The 21,114-nt window shown below is 54.3% G+C and overlaps 8 protein-coding genes across 8 annotated transcripts; 6 read left to right on the top strand and 2 right to left on the bottom strand.

Moving 5' to 3' along the window:
• Positions 1-341: 341 nt before the first annotated feature.
• On the top strand, positions 342-3,490 carry TRIREDRAFT_112554 (sporulation transcription factor; the record flags this gene model as incomplete). The annotated part of the gene is made up of 3 exons (XM_006969837.2): positions 342-406; positions 513-3,066; positions 3,134-3,490. 3 exons carry the CDS (start codon positions 342-344, stop codon positions 3,488-3,490), a joined length of 2,976 nt encoding a protein of 991 aa, XP_006969899.1.
• A 1,490-nt stretch (positions 3,491-4,980) lies between these two features.
• On the bottom strand, positions 4,981-5,865 carry TRIREDRAFT_31367 (uncharacterized protein; the record flags this gene model as incomplete). Its single annotated transcript, XM_006969819.1, has 1 exon — positions 4,981-5,865. A coding segment is annotated over one exon (885 nt), but the record flags the coding sequence as incomplete, so codon positions are not given.
• An 832-nt stretch (positions 5,866-6,697) lies between these two features.
• On the top strand, positions 6,698-8,202 carry TRIREDRAFT_112551 (uncharacterized protein; the record flags this gene model as incomplete). Its single annotated transcript, XM_006969836.1, has 4 exons — positions 6,698-6,803; positions 6,878-7,142; positions 7,228-7,963; positions 8,092-8,202. The coding sequence occupies 4 exons, from the start codon at positions 6,698-6,700 to the stop codon at positions 8,200-8,202; spliced, it is 1,218 nt and encodes a 405-aa protein (XP_006969898.1).
• Positions 8,203-9,475: 1,273 nt separating this feature from the next.
• cel5b (glycoside hydrolase family 5) lies at positions 9,476-11,368 on the top strand. Its single transcript, XM_006969835.1, has 3 exons — positions 9,476-10,047; positions 10,107-10,720; positions 10,778-11,368. The coding sequence occupies exons 1-3, from the start codon at positions 9,816-9,818 to the stop codon at positions 11,246-11,248; spliced, it is 1,317 nt and encodes a 438-aa protein (XP_006969897.1). The 5' UTR covers positions 9,476-9,815; the 3' UTR covers positions 11,249-11,368.
• A 2,018-nt stretch (positions 11,369-13,386) lies between these two features.
• On the top strand, positions 13,387-13,884 carry TRIREDRAFT_70919 (uncharacterized protein; the record flags this gene model as incomplete). Its single annotated transcript, XM_006969834.1, has 2 exons — positions 13,387-13,669; positions 13,766-13,884. 2 exons carry the CDS (start codon positions 13,387-13,389, stop codon positions 13,882-13,884), a joined length of 402 nt encoding a protein of 133 aa, XP_006969896.1.
• A 1,909-nt stretch (positions 13,885-15,793) lies between these two features.
• TRIREDRAFT_70923 (uncharacterized protein) lies at positions 15,794-17,994 on the top strand (the record flags this gene model as incomplete). The annotated part of the gene is made up of 6 exons (XM_006969833.1): positions 15,794-16,114; positions 16,175-16,418; positions 16,488-16,899; positions 16,980-17,292; positions 17,358-17,614; positions 17,676-17,994. The coding sequence occupies 6 exons, from the start codon at positions 15,794-15,796 to the stop codon at positions 17,992-17,994; spliced, it is 1,866 nt and encodes a 621-aa protein (XP_006969895.1).
• A 372-nt stretch (positions 17,995-18,366) lies between these two features.
• TRIREDRAFT_82613 (translation elongation factor 1 beta) lies at positions 18,367-19,576 on the top strand (the record flags this gene model as incomplete). The annotated part of the gene is made up of 4 exons (XM_006969832.1): positions 18,367-18,489; positions 18,567-18,606; positions 18,863-19,242; positions 19,347-19,576. Exons 1-4 carry the CDS (start codon positions 18,450-18,452, stop codon positions 19,574-19,576), a joined length of 690 nt encoding a protein of 229 aa, XP_006969894.1. The 5' UTR covers positions 18,367-18,449.
• A 497-nt stretch (positions 19,577-20,073) lies between these two features.
• Positions 20,074-20,331, bottom strand: TRIREDRAFT_70918 (uncharacterized protein; the record flags this gene model as incomplete). Its single annotated transcript, XM_006969826.1, has 1 exon — positions 20,074-20,331. A coding segment is annotated over one exon (258 nt), but the record flags the coding sequence as incomplete, so codon positions are not given.
• Between the last annotated feature and the right edge of the window lie 783 nt (positions 20,332-21,114).

Genomic DNA, 21,114 nt, shown 5'->3' with positions numbered 1-21,114 from the left:
TCAGCTTCCGCTCACCGATCGATTGCTTTTTGCTGCCTCGACTGCGCGACGCTTCAGCAGCTCTTTTTCTTTATTCCTTCATCTCCCACCATCTCTTCTCTCTTCTTTCTTTCCTCCCTCAGCGCTCCGCTTCGCGATCTCGTATCCGCAGCTCCCGCCGCCTGTCGCATCGCAACCCTCCAGCCTTGCGCTTCCCCTCGACGCCCACCGGATCGCTTGACTTCGCGGGCCCTCGCCCTTGCTGCGTTTGATGTCGCGCCTCCTTTGCTAGAATCATCACTGCGGATCACCACCTGTCTCTAGCGCGCACCTTTCTCGCAAAGTCCTTGACTATCCCAGAGATGGCTTCGCCGACTGCGGACCAGCCGCCTGTGGCTGACAAGGACAAGATGGCCGAGGCCAACGGGTGAGTGTTTGCCACGTTGCGCTCCTCATCGCTTGCTGCTCGCGTCTCCCTCTGCATTAGAAGCGTCTGTATTGCTAACCACAGATGTTTCTTTGCGCGCCTCTAGCCATGCGCCAGCTGTCTCAGAGTCAGCCGAGAGCGCCAAACCCGACGCCGAAAAGGAAAACAAAGCCCCGTCTGACAAGGCCGATGAGGCCCTTGTCAACGGCAAGCCGTCGCCGGCTGCATCCGCCGACACTCCCAACGGCGTGAGCACTACGAACGGACAGGGCGACAAAGACAAGGAGCAAGACAAGGAGCAAGACAAGGAAAAGGCCCAGGAGAACGACAAGGAGAAAGCCCAAGAGGTTGAGAAGAAGGACACCCCAGCCGCTGACGCGCCCGTAGCAGCCGATTCTGAGAGCGTACAGGAAAAGCCACAGGAGAAGCCTGTAGAAAGCGCCAAGGACGAGGAGAAGAAGCCTGCTGAGGAAGCAGCAGCGGAGAAAAAAGCAGAGGAGAAGAAGGCAGAGGCTGAGACGACGGCGCAGGAAAAGCCCGACGTGGAGATGACAGACGCCGAGAGCGCAGACGACGCGAAAGCTTCCGCCGACACTGCCGCCACGCCCACGACTGCCAAAGAGTCTGCACCCAAAGAATCTACCGAGGCCAAGGCCGAAGAAAAGTCTGAGGAGAAGACTGAGGAGGCCAAACCCTCCCCCAAGGACACTCAAACTGACGTCGATGCCGATGCCGACGCCGATACCGTCATGACCGACGACAAGCCCGCCGTCAAGCCCGAGGAAGAGGCTGCGAAGCCCAAGCCCAAGGTTGAAGAGGCTGCGGCGACGGCGCCTTCATCAAATGAAGTCGATCTCGGATCTCCGAGCATGTCAAAGCTGGCCATTGATGCCACATCGTCTGCTGCCGATACCTCGATCGAAGTGTCCATGTCTGACGCGCCCGGCTCAAAGGTTGCCAGGGAGCGCGACGAGGAGATGCAAGACGAACCGGCCGCCAAGCGGGCCAAGACTGAGACCCAGGAAGAGGACGGCGCTGCGACGGCCACCCCTTTGGCCGGGAATGAGAATGCTGCTACTGATGCTTCAGCTTCTGCTAATGACAGTGGCGCGGACCGCCTTGCTTCCATCGCAAAGTGGAAAGACGCATCGGTTCTCGAGAAGAAGATTACGCCGTTCCAGCGCCGCGAGATCCGAAAGATCATTGGCAGGGTCAAGAAGACCAAGCACGGTGGCCACTTCCGGGACTCGGTGCCCAAGCTGTGGCCGGCGCTGGGAGAGTCTTACTTGGCGAGGATTGACAAGCCCATGGACTTGGCCGAGATAGACCGAGGCCTGCGCGACCCCCACCCCATCTACGCTACGTTTGGCGACATGAAGAAGGACCTGGGGCTCATCTACGAGAACACCCTGACCTTCAACGGCGCCCAGCACGAGGTCACGGACGCCGCATTCTACGCAGTACGAAACGTGTGGCAGGAGTCCATCGCGATCCCCGAAGAGGAGCCCGCCAGGCCCAAGTCTGTAGCCAAGCCGAAGCCGCCACGTGAGCCTCGCGTCCTGTCCGGCCCCGAGCACGCCGTGCGGCGACAGTCGTCAGGCCCGGCATCCAGCCCGCCGCCGCCGCCGCCGCCGGTTGCCGATGCCAAACCAGCCAAGCCGCAGGCCGCAGAGCCCAGCGTGGATCGTCGAGGCTCCCTCGCCGACGCCGACAGGCCAAAACGGACGGTAAGGGCACCGAAGCCCAAGGATATCGATTATACCACTAAGCCTTCTCGCAAGAAACTCAAGCCCGAAATGCAATTCTGCGACGAGGTGCTGGCGGAGCTCATGCACCCCAAGAACTCGACGCTCAACACGTGGTTCCTCGACGCCGTCGACGCCGAGGGCCTCAACATCCCCGACTACTACTCCATCATCAAGAAGCCCATGGACCTGGGCAAGGTATCGCGCATGGTCAACAGCGGCGAAATCACAAACGCCAAGGAGTTTGACAAGAACGTGCGCCTCATCTTTGCCAACTGCTACCAGTTCAACGGCCCGCCCGACCAGGGCAACCCCGTGTCCAACCTGGCCAAGCAGCTGGAGAACCTCTATGTCCAGCAGATGAAGGGCAAGGATGCCTGGCTGGCAAAGTACGCAAAGGCCAACGCGCCCGCCGCGTCTGCGTCCAACGCCAGTGACGAGGACGACGACGACGAGAGCGACGACGACGAGCCCGCGGCGCCCGCCGTGGACAACTCCAAGGAGCTCCAGGAGCTCAAGGCCAAGCTGGAGGAGGAGAGCAGCAAGCTCAACAGCATGTTCGCGTCGGGCACCCCGCAGGCGCTGATTGACTGCCAGCGCGTCATTGTCGACACGGTGCAGCAGGCCCTGTACAAGGTGGCGCAGAAGCAGACCGAGGCCAAGCCCAAGCACCAGGACAAGTCGGCCAAGAAGTCGAGCAAGCCGAGCAAGAGCAAGGCGGCCGGCAGCGCCCCCTCGCGCAAGTCGTCGACCCACGCACCGCCTCCCAAGAAGTCGAGCAGCGCCAAGAAGCCGCCGCCCAAGAGGACGCTTTCTGCGGCAGACAAGGATCAGATTGCTAGTGCCATTAATGATCTCGAGTATCCTCACCTCGATCGAGCCATTGACATTATCAAGCGTGACACTGGCCAGAATGTTGGTGCCCCCCCCTTTTCCCCCTTGCTGTCCATGTCATGTTGCTAACGTATTTGATTCTCGCCAGGAAAACAACGAGGGCGAGCTCGAACTGGATATTGACCAGCTCAGTAGCGATGCGCTCAACAAGCTATGGGACCTCTGCAAAAAAGTGCTCCCGGGATTCGGTAAAGACTCAAACGCCACAACCAAGTCGCCGGAAGTTAATAGGGCGGTTCCCGCAAAGCAGGCCCCTAAATCGGCATCCAAGCCCAAGAAGAACAAGCCCATGAGCGCGCAGGAGCAGGAGGCGCGCATCGCGCAGCTGACAGCCATCCAACAGCTGTACAAGCCCGGCCAAGAGCCTGCCGATGACGCCTCGCATGCGCCGGCGCACAACCGCCACGACGAGTCCAGCGATGACTCGGATTCCGAGGAGGAGTAAAGAAACAGGGAGACGACTTTGCTCGAGTCTCTTGGGACTTTGCCGTGGCGTGTAGTATCTGGACTTGGCGACGGCCGACATGGAGCTGCGCGCTGGTCATGAACCCCGTTTGGGTATTCCCCCCTCATCAAAGTCTACACCAAGCAGAGTTGGCTAGAGGGAAATCGAGAGGAGCGAGAGATGGCGGGACTTTTGGCCGATAATAATGCGACTCGTCTGCTCCGCTGCGAGCAGCCTGGCGTAGGGGAGGCAGGCCGGATGGACCGTCCGAGGGCGGGCCATGGACGGACAGGGTGGATAAAAGAGGCGTTGGGGAGTTTGGGCCGGTAACGACAGGGTCTGCGGAAGCCTTTGAACTTTTTTTTTTTTTTTTCGCATTCTAGTTGTTTGCGCCGATTCCCTTTTTCTTGATTTTTGCTCGACGCCTGAGATTGTCTCTTGAGGGAGACGGATGACGAGAGGGCGGGTTTGGAGGAGGAGGCTGCCGCGAGATGTATGTAGTGTAGGATGCATTGTATAACATGACGACGATTGAGACCATTCTTGTTGACCCATGCTGATGATGTCTGGCTGCTTCGTGGATTGCTTTGCTTGGTGCGGAAGTTGAAGATCTTTTGCGTGGGCGTGGTGGCGTTGGGATTTTTTCCCTTGTTGGCTGAAGAGGATTTCCATGTGTGGGATTTTGGTTGTCATGATGGAAGCTGGAGGACATTTCATCTTTAAGACTTTGATGTTGAGAATCTGTTGTGCTGCGATAGTGGTGTCAAGGAAAAAAAAGAATAAGATTGCAGTGGTGAAATGTTGGAAAGAAGAGAAGATGGATTCGCCTGACTGTGGACGTATAAGAGGCATGAGAGGCATGAGTGGAGAGAAAGAGAGAGGGAGAGAGAGAGGAGGAGGACGTCAAGGTGAAGTTGTGTGGATGGGGGAGGTTGGAGGTTAGAGATGGGAGAGTGCCGTGCTGCCTTGTTTGTGTGTGTGAGTGAGGTGTGTGTGAGTGCTTGTGTGTGCGTGTCTAAGCGGGCTTGGTGTGTGGGGGATGATGGGGTGGGTGTACTTGGTGAGTACTGGGTTGGGGGGCTGGAGGGGGTGCGGCGGTACTCTGTGTGGACGGTTGGGGTGTTGTGGTGAGGCTGTTGCACGATTTGGAGGGGGGTAGAGAGGGTTGAGTACCTGATATATTCAGTGATGGTATGGGAATGTTATTGGCATGTGTAATAATGAGGGTGAGTGTAGCGATGGGGTTATGACCGCTTGAGTTGATAGGTACCAACTGATGCATGAATTACATGTATCTGTGTGTATGTGTGTGTCTAGACGTGCAAGATGGAAGCTACCTATAGTACTCGAAGTGATGAGAGAGACTCTTGCAACTCGATGCCATTCATCTCAGAAATATCTACTCTACCTATGCTCTATAGAAAGAAGACTCCTCTTCATGTCTTCGTAGCTCAAGGTATGAATCAGCCAGCACGTCAGCTATCCGACCTCGTCGGAACCGGCAGCCTCCTGCGCAACCTCGTGCAAATCTCAACATAGTCCGGCTCCGTCTCCGGCGTGATCCTCCCATGCCGAATCAAGAAGTCAATCATGACAGCGCACACATTCGTCTTGAACTCGCCCGCCCGCATCCTCTCCAGCACCTCCTCGCAGCTCATCAGCACAAACTCCTCCACCTCGCCGTCGTCTCCCAGCCGCGGCACCTCCTCATCCTCCCCTTCGCCCGACAGCTCCAGGTCGTACGTGTAGAGAATCTCCGAGTGGACCAGCCCCGAGCGTGGGTTCTGGTTCGCCATGGTGATGACGCCCGTGGCGCGGACGCGCGGGCCCACGAGCGTCGCCGGCAGGGAGGCTTCCTCCATGGACTCGGCGAGGATGCAGTCCAGCGGGGAGTCGGTGGCCTTGACGCCGCCGGCGACGGTGCTGTCCAGCATGCCCGGGTACGTGTACAGCGCCTTGCTCCTGCGGGCGACCCAGATGCGCAGCTCGTCGTCAGACTTGTCGTACGAGTAGGCCGTGAGGTGGGCGCCGCGGGTGCCGATGCCGAAGAGGGAGGCGGCGAAGCGCTCGATCTGGACAAAGTTGCGGGCGCCGACGACGAGGAAGGGCTCGCTGTGCATGCCGTTGAGCTGGGGGAAGGCGTTGGCGTCGATGGCGGCGTCGACGGCCTGCTGGAAGGCGGCGTTTGCGTGGGCGGAGAGGGAGGTGCCCGAGGAGGGGGGAGGCGAGAGGACGACCTCGCGCCGGGGGTGGTGGGTGATGGAGAAGGACGAGGGCCATGGCATGCGGGCGAGGGTGGTTGGGTGGATGTAGCCGTGGGTGCGGGTGTCGGGGGCGAGCAGGAGGCGGTAGTAGGGGTCGCAGTTTTGCTCAAAGTCGAGGGGGAGGCTGGGGGGGCAGAAGTGAGTACATGTAGTATGAGTAGTTGTCTCGTGGTGTTGGTTGAGGGTTTGAGGCTGGTCTTAACTTGTCAAAGACGGTGATGAGATCCAGCAGCCCGGATGAGGGCCGGCTGACGGCGGGAGTGGCCATGGTGGGAGTTTGAGAATATGGCCGAGTGAAGCGGAGGTGGACGGGCCGGGGAGAATGTGCCGATTGAGAGATGCTTGACGGGGCCGGAACTGCGGATGTTTCACGGTGAGTCGGGTGGGAGATGAAGGAGACGGATATCGATCTTGATCTGTGAGACATGGAGCCGTGATGGAGAAATACTAGGTATGGACCCCGCTCAGGGATATGACGGCCGATGCGCTACAACACCGGAGCTGTCGAGGGAATCGATCTCATCAAGTGTAAAGAGTGCTGTATACGTATTTGTCTGTCGATTCTCATCATCATGTTGCATGCGGCCGATACTACATGTTTGGATCCCGAAACAAGCTTTCAGGCTGCAGATAGAGATTGAAGGCAGATCGTCGTAGACACTACAAAGGTGCCTGCGTGACCGCTAATCGTTGCATCGACCAAGCCTTTCGCATCACCAATGAGACGGAAAGGCGTTCTGCAGCTCACGTCTCGGCTCAAGATTAAGCTTATGCTCGTCGGTCAGGCTTAAACACATGTCAATATTACGAAGAAAAACCTAGACAGTTACACACCCATTAGTGGCCTAGGTATACAAAAGGCGTCGGGTGCATGCCGCCGCCGGCCACCGGTCGCTCCAGGCAACACGTCTCTCGCAACAACCCTGAACTGGCAAGATTCGACATGGAGAAGCTCGATGCTCTGCTGAGGGCAGCTGTCGCGGAGAGAGACGATGTTGCGTGCAAGGACAAGCTGCTGGGAGCAGCGTTTTTGGTGACGAATTCCAATGGTGAGCTTCAGGGTTTCTTCATCCACCCGAATCAGCACGACTCGGGATTCCTCACAGCCTTAATTACCATATAGGCGTCATTTATTCTGGATCGGCTGGCCGCGTCCGTTTTGCCGCAGACTCGCCAGACTTCAATGGCAATACTCTCACCTACGGGGCTTCCTTGACCAAGCTCCTCTCTGCAACGTGTCTCATGCAGCTGATTGAGCAGGGCAAGATGCGGCTGGACGACGATGTGCGGCAGATTGTCCCCGAGGTCCGCGATATGCAGATTCTGAGGGGATTCACGCCCGAGGGGGAGCCTATACTGGAGGATGACGAGAGGCCCATTACGCTCAAGTACCTACACCTCAATCATAAGATAGTACCGCTTGGACCTGAAGGTTTCTGTTGTTGCTGCTGCTGATGCCCTTTGCCTTGACAGACATCTGATGCTTCACACTGCCGGTCTGCGGTACGACGTCTCAGACCCAGACCTGCGCAAATGGAGCAAGTACGTCGGCAGGCCCGTTGGCAAAACCATCCGCCTCAGCAAGGACGGCTTCAACACGCCGCTCCTGATCCGCCCCGGCGACGGCTGGGTCTACGGCCCGGCCCTGGACTGGGCCGGCATCGCCCTGGAGACGGTGACGGGCCAGACGCTGGGCGCGTACATGAAGCAGCATCTGCTCGACCCGCTGGGCATGACGGACACGGGCTTCCGCATCAGCCGGCTCCCTCACACGACAGGCCGACGACGGGCCCAAGTCACGCGGCGCGATGGCGATGGTGGCGCGCTGTCGGCGTTTGAACCCGCGCCTGTTGAGCCGGAGCTGGACAGCGCCGGGGCGGGCATCCACACGACGGCGCACGACTATGCGCGGATGCTGCGGGCGATGCTGCAGTTGCAGGCCCCTGGAGCTGGACAACAGGCGGGTGGCATCATCTCGGGGGAGACGGTGCGAGAGATGTTTGAGCCGCAGCTGGATGAGCGGCAGAAGGCATTGATGGAGGCGTTTCTGTACGCGCCGGACAGGAGGGGGGCGTTTATACCGGAGATTCCGGATGGATTTGAGTTGCAGTATGGGTTTGGGGGGTTGTTGGCGTTGGCGGACTTGGAGGGGAAGAGGAGGAGGAGGGGGGGGAGTTTGTCGTGGGCCGGGGCGGGGAATTCGCGATGGGTGAGTTTTGTGCTTCCTTCTTGTTGATCTTGATGCTGAGCTTGTTTTGTGGTGTTATTATTGTGTGTGAGCTGAAGCTGACTATGTGCTTTTGTGCGGTTTGGTAATATCAGTGGATTGATCCGCAGACGGGGATTGCTGGGGTGTTGATGGTGGCTGTCTTTCCGTTTGGAGACGAGGTTGCGTGTCGGCTATATGCGGAGCTGGAGAGGGCGGTTTATGCTGAGCTTGTTGAGTGAATGGATGGATGTGGTTGGGATAAAAGATTGTTGTTTTGATGGTGTAGCTCGCGTCTCGATGCAAGCCAGTCACTGGACCTACGAGTACCTTACTCTTGTAGATGTTACTATGAGGCATCTGGGATAGCGAATGCCTTGGTCGGAGAGATAGTACGAGTAGAGTCCAGTCTCCAGCTTCTATTCCTGTCCATCGAATCCACCTGCTCAAGCGGCATGTCCCCTGTCCGGCTGCTCCATACATGTACGAGGCGGGCTGCGATAAAGCACCTGATTCCCCGCCTACTGCGCCGATCTTTTGGAGATTTCTAACGTTGAAGAATTTCCTGCGAATATTATCAAGAAGTCGGACTGAAGTCACATGTCCAGTCTGTAAGAGGAGAAGAAGTAGTCGAGTGTTTATGATCTACAAACTGTCATCGAATTGTTATCACAACAGGCGAATCCTGACCCGTCCAACTGCTCGTATTGAATCCGACATCATGACAGAATGGGCTGGATTCGACTTGGCGGCTCCAGGGTCTGTCCCACTGCGGGCGAAACGGGGCTGTTTTCTATGTACTACTGTAGACAGTCACAGTCTGCTGTAGCGCATCAAGACCCTGCAAATCATATTGATGGACGTCTGTCTACATGGATGTCTTGTTGACGTTGAAACATGATTGTGATGGCCCGAGGCAGAGGCGGCTGTCAGTTCACTCGACATGACGTGACACAGCCCCGAACCCAGCGACGACCACATAGGTACATACAAACAAACACGTCAATCCACATACATTGATATCTTTCGTATCCAATTCAGCAACAATCTCGTACTTATACCCAAAAAATACAAACAAAAATAACCCGCATGGATGCTCTTTCGCTCTTTTCGGCCCTTCAGTTCCGTCAACGTCTGACTGAATACGAATTCCGCGCTCGCCCGCTATGCCCAAACAGGCCGCCAACACGAGCGCTAATGCCGACCCGAGCTGCTCACAGCCACATCACCCGCCGACGGAGCCTGGCCAGCGGCTGCAGCCCCCCTAAAGGAGCCCGGAGTACAGGCGCCTTTGCCCGCTGCAGCGGTGGCCTCGAGCGCTGTAGATGCGCTGAAGGGGGACTGACCCGACCACTTCCAGCTTCACCCGCCTCACTACAGGTAGTCTAGGGGAGACCCTTGGATCCCCCGGCTTTGTGTTACGATTCGTCTCCTCCATCTCGTGAATCAGCCTCTCTCTCTCTCTCGCTCTGCCTCTCTCTTTCATTCTTCCTCCCCTCCTCCTCCTCCTCCTCCTCCCCTTCTCCCCCATCACCGTCACCACTCTCCTCATTGCCGCTCTCTCTGCGAGCCATGACGCAGCATTAACACACACTCGTTTCTGTTACTCTCGCTGTCGTCGGCTCTGCTCGTTGGCATTCTGCTTAGCACTTTGTTTCGTTCTTCGTTCTCTTTTAATCCGTCATCTTCTGCAATCTGCTGCCATTTGTTCGACTAGGTAGTGGTAATATACGGACAGCTTTTTTTCCCTCGCTCAACACGTCGACGTACAATTAATACACCATCTCGTTAATCGGATATATCCCTCGGCCTCTTCCTGGTGCTTGTGCGACGCTCCTCGTTTCTCCCTCTCATTATGCGCGCAACCTCCCTTCTGGCCGCCGCCTTGGCCGTGGCTGGCGATGCCCTCGCCGGCAAGATCAAATATCTGGGCGTCGCCATTCCCGGAATCGACTTTGGCTGCGACATCGACGGCAGCTGTCCGACTGACACGTCGTCTGTGCCCCTGCTGAGCTACAAAGGAGGAGATGGCGCCGGCCAGATGAAGCATTTCGCCGAAGACGACGGCCTCAACGTCTTTCGCATATGTGAGTGGTGGCTGCGCTCGTGTGACTGTCTGTGTCTGGCCACTAACGCCCAATGGCAGCCGCTACATGGCAGTTTGTCCTCAACAACACGGTGGACGGCAAGCTGGACGAGCTCAACTGGGGCTCCTACAACAAGGTCGTCAACGCCTGTCTCGAGACGGGCGCCTACTGCATGATTGACATGCACAACTTTGCCCGCTACAACGGCGGCATCATCGGCCAGGGAGGCGTGTCGGACGACATCTTTGTCGACCTCTGGGTCCAGATCGCAAAGTACTACGAGGACAACGACAAGATCATCTTTGGCCTGATGAACGAGCCGCACGACCTCGACATTGAGATCTGGGCGCAGACGTGCCAAAAGGTCGTCACTGCGATCCGAAAGGCCGGCGCCACCTCGCAGATGATCCTCCTGCCCGGAACCAACTTTGCCAGCGTCGAGACGTATGTGTCCACTGGCAGCGCGGAAGCCCTCGGCAAGATTACGAACCCGGATGGAAGCACCGATTTGCTGTACTTTGATGTCCACAAGTATCTCGACATCAACAACTCCGGGTCGCACGCCGAGTGCACCACAGACAACGTCGACGCCTTCAACGACTTCGCGGACTGGCTGAGGCAGAACAAGCGCCAGGCCATCATCTCCGAAACGGGCGCGTCCATGGAACCTTCGGTAAGATGACGAGTCAGTCACCTACCAGCTCGCTGACGTTTACTGACCATTGGACAGTGCATGACTGCCTTCTGCGCCCAGAACAAGGCCATTAGCGAAAACAGCGACGTCTACATTGGCTTTGTGGGCTGGGGTGCCGGCAGCTTTGACACGTCGTACATCTTGACTCTGACTCCCCTCGGCAAGCCCGGCAACTACACCGACAACAAGCTCATGAACGAGTGCATTCTGGACCAGTTTACCCTCGACGAAAAGTACCGTCCAACACCCACCTCAATTTCCACAGCGGCGGAAGAGACGGCCACGGCGACAGCAACCTCTGACGGCGACGCGCCATCCACTACGAAGCCCATCTTTAGGGAAGAAACCGCCTCTCCCACTCCCAATGCTGTTACCAAGCCCTCGCCCGACACGAGCGACTCTTCCGACGACGACAAGGACTCGGCAGCATCTATGAGTGCCCAGGGCTTGACAGGCACGGTGCTGTTTACTGTTGCTGCCCTTGGCTACATGCTGGTAGCGTTTTGATGTTTTTTTTTTAATGAGTTTGTATACCTAATGAGCATGATTGAGATGCTACGTAGTATATATGTCTTTACGGGTACATAAGACTAGAGCCATGTTGTAATCAGTTGTTTTCCTTTCGCGTCATGTAGATATGAATACATAATTAATATTTCAGATGCCGGATTGGGGGTCTAGCTTTGTAATAATTCGACGGACTGATGGGTGTCTGAATGTGTTTAATGAGGAGATGTATGGATTAAGTTCTAATCTACAGTGGAAGAGGTGAGGTCATTCACTGGAAGCAGGGTGACGTGCGGTGTCTCAGATGTAGCGTCGATTTCCCCCATGTTTTTTCGCTTCGGGAGGGTCTGTAGGGCCTCCCTGCAGATGGGATGAGGCTTTGGTGAAGTTCTCCGTTCAGAGCATCGCAAAGACGAGTTCGAGGGTCTTGGAAAGATGGTTTCCGATTGTTGTCCATTCCATCAAGTGCTCCAGGCCATAGAGTCTTTTCACTGCTCATCTCTTCTTGTCAACCATCTCATTTTTATTGCTTTGAGTTGATTGGAAGAATTGTGTGAGTTTGTGTGTGTATCCTTGATAGAGATGGATATGAAGCCGGCATTTCAACCTAGGGGATATGGTGTAGGGGTATCACGTCTGCTTTGCATTGGTTCCTTTGTGGACGACGGCATCTGCAGAAGGCCCGGGGTTCAAATCCCCGTGTCTCCAGGATTTTTTTTTCTTTCCTCCTGTCTTTTTTTTTTTTTTTTCCCACGGGCCTTCCTTTTTTTTTTGCTCTTGGTTTTCTGTCATGATGGGAGAAGTGGGTGCGTGCGTGGGGGGAGCGTGGGGTTCAAGCATGTGGGTACTTTGTACACACATCGGACGACAAGTTGACGCTAAGGCGGATGTGGTTTGGGGTAGGAAATAGTGACAAGGGGAGGTGGGGGCAGGTTGGAATGTAAGAAGGGGCTTTATAAAAGGTAGAGTGAGAATATTAGTCATTGCGCTTAGAGGCCAAATGGTCTAGTGGTATGATTCTTGCTTTGGGTTGCTGTTTTTCGTGCTCAACTGCAAGAGGTCCCGTGTTCAATCCACGGTTTGGCCCTCTTCTTTTGCTCCTGTGCTTCTGTTAAATCTTTTGCTTTTTTTTTTCTTTTTCGTTCTTTTTTCCCTTCTTGGCTTGTGAGTGTATGAAATGTTTGTAAGAGGTTCGTTTACTCTTGCTGAGGCGTGTGGTTTGTAGAGAATTTGAGAGGCGTCGGGTGAGGCGTGTTCTTTTGCACGGCGCTGGAACAACAGCTGCTTGTTGTTTTTTGGAGTACTGCAAGGCGTGCTCGATGCCATGATTTGGGAAATGCTCTCTTGTTCGACATGATTGTGGCGGGGATAGAGAGAATCGATATGATTGCGCAATGGGGTGATCTTGACCAGATAATGAGTTGACAGCCTCATGTGTACCAGTGTCATTCAGCCAGCCAGCCAGCCAGCCCCGGTGCTTCCTCTAATGCCCTTTTTACGAGATGCATGCTTCTCTTGAAACCGGGATCTACACTCTGAGCTTTGAAAGACATTTGCGGATGAGATTGAGAATGACACGCGCATGCTGTGAGCTGGGAGCCTTATTGGAGAAAGCTTGAGTCATGGGTCATGCCTCCATTTTGAACTTTGAGAATGAAAGGGTAACTGCGGAATTCAAGAAGATGGAAGTAATGTACAGGTTGCACTTCTTACATACACTGAAGGCCATGCTGACGGGATGCGTTATCACCAGATAGAATACGGGCTCATGACTTCCATCCCAGCCGTGTCACACATCGAATTCGCTGTGCGTCTAGTCATTTGTTCGTTTCACCTGTGCATGTATTCATTCCGGGCAACTCTTGGCTACCTTATTGTGCTCGCTTGGTCACGATTTGGCGTAACTTGTGCTGCATTATATATACCTGATGATAGGTTCACTCTCCTCAAGTGATTAAGTCTTGTGTTACGAGCCGAGACATTCGATGCAAGGGAGCAAGAGTACGGGCTCTGGGTGTATCTATATATCTCGTTGCACCCAGTCTTTCACTCAGAGTGTGACGAACTGCTGGCACACCTTTCAGTAGACGGTTTCTCTGAGTATCTGTCTGCACATCCTACGCCGTCGCCAAGTCAAGATGAAGTTTCTCAATCTCCTTTCGCTCGTCGCCTTTGTCAGCGCCGCTCCCTTAGCTGAGCTCGCCGCGAGTGACGAGGCTACATGTGGCACGGTGTACTACAGTTCGGAGGCCGTCGCCTCGGCGTCTGCCGCTGCGTGTGAGTATGTCCAGACGGGAGAGACTGCGGGCGGATCGACGTATCCGCATCGGTATAAGAACTATGAGGATTTCTACTTCAAAGGGCTTGAGGGGCCGTTTTACGAGTTTCCGATTCTTTCTTCGGGCGAGACGTATGATGGTGGTGAGTACAAATTCTGATCATGGTTGTGTGCGCTCTTGGTGGGGGGGGAGGGGAAAAGGTGGACAATGGATGGAGAGACTGACTGTGAGGTGTTAGGACGTCCTGGACCGGATCGTGTGGTGATTGATGGGGAGTGTGAGATTGCGGGTGTGATTACGCATACTGGGGCGGATGGAAATGCGTTTGTTGCGTGTGAGGGGACGTCGAAGGTGTGAATGAGGGAGTTGAATGTGTTATGGAGGAGGCGGTGGTATTTGGGGAAAGCGGAATTGGGGAATTGGTCTTGGATTTGGAAGTGTATAATTGCATGTTCATGCACATTGGTAGTTAGGGATGTATTGTTGATGAGAAGTGAGATTGAAGTCGAGCTTGACACAAATTACTTCTCTTCTGTGGTGGAATATCGAATCGAGGAGGATTGTTTGAACCGGAATTAGCAGAAAGAGAACAATTCTGATGCTCAAGTCGGCCGCCTATCCAAGACGACTTGTTTGGCGTCTTTAGGATTCTGCTAGTGGCTCCTGACCGAATTGTTTGTCTGAGTTGCTCGTCGATGATTGTAAACTATTCGGGTTTGCAGTCAGTTGTGCTGCGACTTTCATGGCCGGGTGATGATGCGCTAGGCTCATAGTTGATTCACCGTGAGTCCCTAGCATAACAACCCAGCCATAGGCAGAGTGCCAGAGTGGTTAATGGGTATGACTAGAAATCATATGGTTTCGGCCTCGCAGGTTCGAATCCTGTCTCTGTCGGGTTGTTCTTTCTCATATTTTTTTGTCTTTTTTTGCACTTGCTTATATGACGTTCTTCTCTTGCTTCTTGGCAATTCAGATCAAGTTGTGTAGATAAATGTTTGGCTTTTGTTTTGCTGTCTCACTTTGAATGTAATGACGATTACTACATTGTGTGTTGCAACGTTTTGGCTTATATGGCGCTGGAGTGGATCGCGGTTTTGGGTGTGGAGGGCTTGGCTACCCTGTGATGAAGGCTGGCATTGCAGATGCTTGACAGTTCGATGTGATTCTGCTCACCGATGGGCAGAGAATAAACAGAGAAAAGGGAAAAGAAGAAGAATTTTCTCACCTTTTGCTGATGCACGATTCGGTCTGTACGGTTGTAGTTCAATATGCGAGCAAGTTGTGAGACTCTTACATTAGCAACTTATGACTCGAACGTCAGAGAGAACATTTCTTCAACTTGAGGTCACCACGGCAAGAAATTCAGTCTGTGTCATGTAGAATCATGCAATGGTTCTGCCCTTACCGAAAGTGTAAACTGGAAGAATCTAAATTGCTTCCCAATTCTCATGCCATTCGAGGTGCAGTTTTCGACCAGCTGGATTAGCTGGAGTATTCATCCAAGCTTCACAATGCCCAGATCATGTCCCCCAACTTTGATCGAAAGTGGACTCCTGATTTATCGGCGCAACTCTAGCTTGAAAAGAGCTAAAGCCTTCCGAATTTAGTTGACGCCAGTTGCAGATGCGAGATCGGTCTCCGCTCGACTTCCAAGACAAGCAACTGAATCAGGCAGAACTGCGCGACTCGGCTACTGCCGAAAAGAGTATCCGTCCCATTGCTTTGCGGCGTGTGAGGAAAGACGAGGGAAAAGCCTGTGAAACCTCACGCTTCGTATATCCGGGGGACCTGCTGCCTGGCGTTCCTGACCAGACTCCACTTCCCGACGACTCTTATACGTGTACTAGGGCCAACGGCACTATTGCCTGCAGGCTACCCGGTTTGAACAAGCCATTTCCACATACTTATATCTAACTAATATCGAGAAGCTCTGGCCGGCCTAATGGCTTGCAGTCTGTTCGTGGCTTGGCGTTGGAATCTTGAATACCTTGCAAACAACTCCAGTCCTGCCTAGAAGGACCCGCTCAAGATGCCCAAGAGAAGACTCATGGGTGCACAGACACCGGTGGACGAGGAGACTAAAAAGGCGTTTTCTCTCCCAGACCTCCCTCCCATGAGCGAGCCAAACTATCGGAGAACTGCCGACATCTACTCACCCCCAAGCACATCAACCCTCGACAAGGTCGTCACCTTCTTGTCAAACCCATTGACGGCCTTCCGGTCCAGAAAGGACGACATGCCCGTCTTTCAGTATCCCGGCGTCAATATGCCGGTGAATAAGTCGGTGCGGGCTCGTACGGAAGACCAGCCCATCTACCCCATTGGCATGCCTCAGGCGCGAGGATCTGATTCCAAGATCCTACCTATCCGAGAGGTGGCTATGATGCTGCTGATGGAAAAGCTGACGGACAAGCCAAACTGGCACGAAAAGGTATTTGACGACGCCATTGTGCGAAAGTGGTGGCAGGAGGCGAGGACGCAGTCGGAAAACAGCCTCTTTGCGCGCATCATGGAGGGGAAGCAGGTGTCGAGCGAGCAGATTCCCATGCCTCAGACCAGAATCATCTCTGAAAAGGCTTTTGACTTTGTTCGTGGCTTGTTCCTCTTCTTAATGAAACGAAAACGAGAGAACTGATGAGATGTATAGTGCATTGCTGAGCTGCGCAATAAAGCTGCGTATTTTGCTCAAACCGGGCTGATTCCTACTCTTGACTCGGCGGGGAACACCGTTGTTAAGTCTGATACCGTTGTCAGCTCTCAGCTCTGGGATGAGTTGAAGACATCGTTTGAGACGCTGCGGGCAGACCAGGCTGGCAACGTGGACTGGCACCCTGGGACGAACGACATGGTGCAGAATCTGATTCACCCATCCATGTACCCGTTCGTCTTTGGTATGCAACTCTCTTCTCTTCCGGCTACCCTTTTGGAAACCAGACCTAACCACCGACGTATCGAACAAGGCCGATCGAGCTTCATCTTTGAAGAAGTCGTCGACAGAGAAAACGCCTTTGCGTCCGTCGGCAAAGGCAGCATTGTGCCTGAAATCACCCGCCTGCCAGATTATGGATCAAGGTTCATGGACATGGCCTGGCAACTAAACAGCATAGGGGTTGTCCCGCCCGAATATCGCTCGAGCCTATATCAATGGCTGCCAACCAATGTAGTCTTTCGAGAGGACGGGACGGCCAAGTTGACCAGCTATGTCAACAACTTACATCCGCGGAAATACCCAGCAATTTATGAGGCGATTGAACACGCCATTGATGCAGCCATTCCGGCGTGGGATCAGTGCCTCCGCGAGAATCTGGGTTACAGAGAGAACATTGTCGCCGGGCGAGACGACTCGCGCTTTGACTTGGTCATGGATGCCAGGTACGTTTTCCCGCAGCGAGTCCGTGGACCGTTTCGGGTTGTGGGACGGAAAATGATACTTACTGACTGCACACCATTAGCGACGAAGACGATGAGCTGTGGACAAGCTCAATGGTGTATCGGTTGCCGGAGGACGACGCGTATCGATATAGGTATATAAATCCAGACAAGATCAAGCCAAGCATGGGTGAAAGAATCATCCCTGGAAAATGGGTCGTGGACCGAGAAGCGATCCTGCCGGAGCCGAACCGCTGGGAGGAGAATGACTATGACTACACTCCTCCGCAGAGGCTGCGCGAGAAGTTCAAGGAGCACGGGCTGCAGGTCATTGTCAAGATGGCCAGCATCGAGCTGACGCCGGAGAAGCCCTATTTTCCGGCTGGGTCGTGGCATGTAAGCTGCTATTTGCTCCCCTTGACTTTGCTGCTTTGGAGAGCGGAAACTGACGGTGTTCCTAGGTTGAGGGGCAGATGAACGAGAGGATATGCGCGACGGCGCTGTTCTACCTCGACAGTGAGAATGTCACGGACAGCCATCTGTCGTTTCGCATGCAGACGGACAGCGGGCTTCAGGAGGAGATTTACAGTGGCCAAGACCAGTATAACTACCTGGAGCGTGTCTATGGCACGCCTCTCGGACATGGCTCGCCCTGTCTGCAGAACTACGGGGATGTGCGAACGTGCCAGGGACGGCTGCTCGCCTTTCCAAACGTCTTGTGAGTTATCTTTACGCACACCTGCTGCTGATCAGTGTAACTCATCCATCGCCTGTCTTAGTCAACACCGAGTCTCGTCGTTCCGGCTCAAGGACGCCACCAGGCCGGGGCACAGGAGGTTCCTGGCGCTGTGGCTGGTTGATCCGCACGAGCGCATCGTGTCCACGGCCAACGTGCCGCCGCAGCAGATGGACTGGTGGAGCGAGTCGTTGCCAGACATGAAGAGGGAGGACGGCGTGAAAGAAGCAGTTCCGGAGAGCCTCATGACGGTGGAGGAGGCGCGGGAGCACAGGCTGAGGCTGATGCACGAGCGGTCGCGGTACGAGGCCAAGGCGGAGCAGACGGTTGAGAGTATGTCGTACAATTTCTGCGAGCATTGAGATGATGGTGAGGATATACCTAGGTAGGCTGAATGAAACATGAAGTCGTCAGTTAGGTGTGTATGTACTATCGTGAAGTCTTCAGTTCAAGCCTCAGTTTGTGGTGGGGTTCTTCCGCGGGGCAACTGTGGCGCAACATGCGGCTGAACAGCGTCAATCATCCACGTGCGCCACGTTTCGACAATTTTTTTCGTCGTCAAGGCGGGGTGAAGCGCTGGCTTTTAGGCAGTTGATGCCTCAGGCCGCTACCCCTCTACTAGGGCTCCCGCAGTGGTGGGGGGGGCTGCCTTGCATCAATACTGCGCAGTTCCATCTGGTGCAATCTTTTTTTTTCTTGTGACTCCTCTCCAGTAGATACCCAACTCTTCCAGCTCTCTTCAACCAGACGACCTCTCTCTCTCCATATCCTTTCTTCTCTCGCCCTCGATTTCACACACACACACACAATCGCAGCCATGGGTTTCACCGATCTCCTCTCCGATGCCGGCCTCACCCGTAAGTGAAATCCTCGCCTCTGCGCTGCTGGACACAGAGACAACAGAGACAGGTGGGCTAACGATGAGGCTCGACAGTCCTGAACAACTGGGTTTCCACCCGCTCCTACATCACTGGGTATGCGCTCCTTTCCCTCTGCGCCGCGACGACGATGCGCTTCTCCCGTCCCTGAATCACGACCCTGCCCTCGCACATGCTATAAAATTTTCTTTCCCTTCCCTCTCTGCGGCACAATCTGTCGATGATGTGCATGCAGCCCAGCCCCTCTTTCATAATTTTCACCCCTCAGTGCCTGCATGACGGCCCAAAGAAGAAAAAAAAAAATCCAAACGAGAGAGACACCCCTCACTGACCCCTCCCCCGCCATCTACAGCTACAACGCCAGCCAGGCCGACGTTGCCGTCTTCAAGGCCCTCAAGGAGGCTCCCAGCGCCGACAAGTACCCCGCTGCCGCCCGTTGGTACAAGCACATCGCCACGTACGAGGATGAGTTCGCCACCCTCGAGGGCGACGCCAGCAAGCCTTACACCGTCTACGGCCCTGAGGAGTCCGAGCTCACCGTGAACCCCGCCAAGGCCCCCGCGGCCTCCGCCGACGATGATGATGTCGACCTGTTCGGCTCCGACGACGAGGAGGAGGATGCCGAGGCTGCCCGTATCCGTGAGGAGCGTCTGGCTGCCTACCGCGAGAAGAAGGCTGCCAAGCCCAAGGTTGCCGCCAAGTCTGTTGTCACCCTGGACGTGAAGCCTTGGGGTGAGTTTGATCCCTTTTGTTTCTTTCCTGCCGATACTGTTGCTCTTGGCGCAGTCTCTCAGGTTACCTCTTGCCATACTTTGATGCTAACTCTTCAACTCTAGATGACGAGACCGACCTGGTTGCCATGGAGGCTGCCGTCCGTGCCATTGAGAAGGATGGTCTGCTGTGGGGTGCTTCCAAGCTGGTCCCCGTCGGCTTCGGTATCAAGAAGCTGCAGATCAACCTGGTTGTTGAGGATGAGAAGGTTTCCCTGGACGAGCTCCAGGAGCAGATCCAGGAGATTGAGGACTACGTCCAGTCCTCCGACATTGTCGCCATGCAGAAGCTGTAAGCGAGCGGAAGCTGGGGGGGTGTTATGAGCCAACAAAATGAAATGCATCATGGGTAATGATTGTCGGGGAAAGAATCTATCAGTGTCTTACTTACATGTAGTTATGCGCTTGCTTGAGGATGCCAAAGTGCCCTCTTGCATAGTCACGGATTCTTAAAAAGAAAAAAATACAAGAAGCCATAGACAATGTCTGCGGGTCTGTTGCGTGATATGCATTCGTGATGAGTGTTTGCTTTGAGACATTACTTACCTAGTAGACCGGAGCCTCAATTGAGTCCTCTGAAATGGAATAACCCGAATATGAATGCCCCGAAGATTAATGTCCCGATGAATGCACCGAGGTGCTGGTATAACTCGAGTATGTGGCCCTATCAAATTATAAGAGAACATCTTGATGGCGATGGAGGCTAGTTCCGCAGCTCGGAATAATGAAAAGTCTGTTCGTCAACAAGCCGTGTGACTAATTTACTTTCAGGAATTCAAGGGGACCTTGATACCTAGGTTGTTGTTAAATGATTCTGCAGACAGGCACTTATATATCGAGGAGTATTCAGTTGTCGTTGATGCAGTCCTGCATCGAGAGTCGCGTCGCATATAAGCTGGTGGAGAGAGAAAACAAGCACATACGACCATAGGTAGTGGAAAACTCGGGGTCCCGTCTGCTCCCCCATAGATAAGCCACTAACCGGCAGATTAGTAGTTGGGTGGGTGACCACCAGCGAACACCGGCTGTTGTATGTTTTTCTTTTTGTCTTTTTTGCTCTGTATTGGTCTGTTTTGTGTTGCGGTGTCTCTTTGGGTTGTGTTGAGATTGGGGGTTGCGTTGGTTTAGGGGGTGTGAGATGGAGGGGTTGAGCCCCTTGATGGTTTGGGCCTTTGGTGTTACTATGGAGGATTAACGCAGATGTCTGTGCCTACATGGCAATGAGATGACAAAAAAGAGGTCAATATGAGTTGAGCAGATGCAAGTCGAAAGGATCAAGTCTCTTCTTAGTTGATTAGTCTTCCGGTGTTCTTACCAGTTCAAGTGATGACTCCCCCTTTTCGACTTGGAGGCATGAAATCGTATTCTCAGTTATTCCGAATCTTGCTGGCTGGCTGTAGTAGATAGTTCCATCTCCTCGTGGACAATATGTCCCGCCGGATGTACGTCTATGGGTTCAGTTCGATGGCAGCAATGATGTATTCATTTCTTCACAGCACAACAGAAGAACAAGCGAAGAGCATCAATTAGTTAGTTTGTCCGAATGGAATAAAGTATCTAGATGCCTTTGCTCATAATGTTTTCCATTCCTCCGTCTCTTGTGGTCATGCGTTGACATATTGAGTTATCAAGCTTTAAGTACCGAGAACGATACTCGCGCCGTGCTCGATCAGATAGCGCGCAACCTCGACATGACTCGCCGTTTCTCCCCGAGAGGCAAGAAGTAAGGGAGTGCTACCTGTCCCATCTGCTATGTTGCTATCACCCGGATCGTGCTTCAACAACAGCTTGACTGCCTCAAGGTGTCCGAATCGCGCTGCCTGGTGGATTGGTC

The sequence above is a fragment of the Trichoderma reesei genome (genome assembly GCF_000167675.1).
Source record: "Trichoderma reesei QM6a unplaced genomic scaffold TRIREscaffold_44, whole genome shotgun sequence".
NCBI lineage: Eukaryota > Fungi > Ascomycota > Sordariomycetes > Hypocreales > Hypocreaceae > Trichoderma > Trichoderma reesei.
This window is presented reverse-complemented; position numbering and strand designations above follow the sequence as displayed.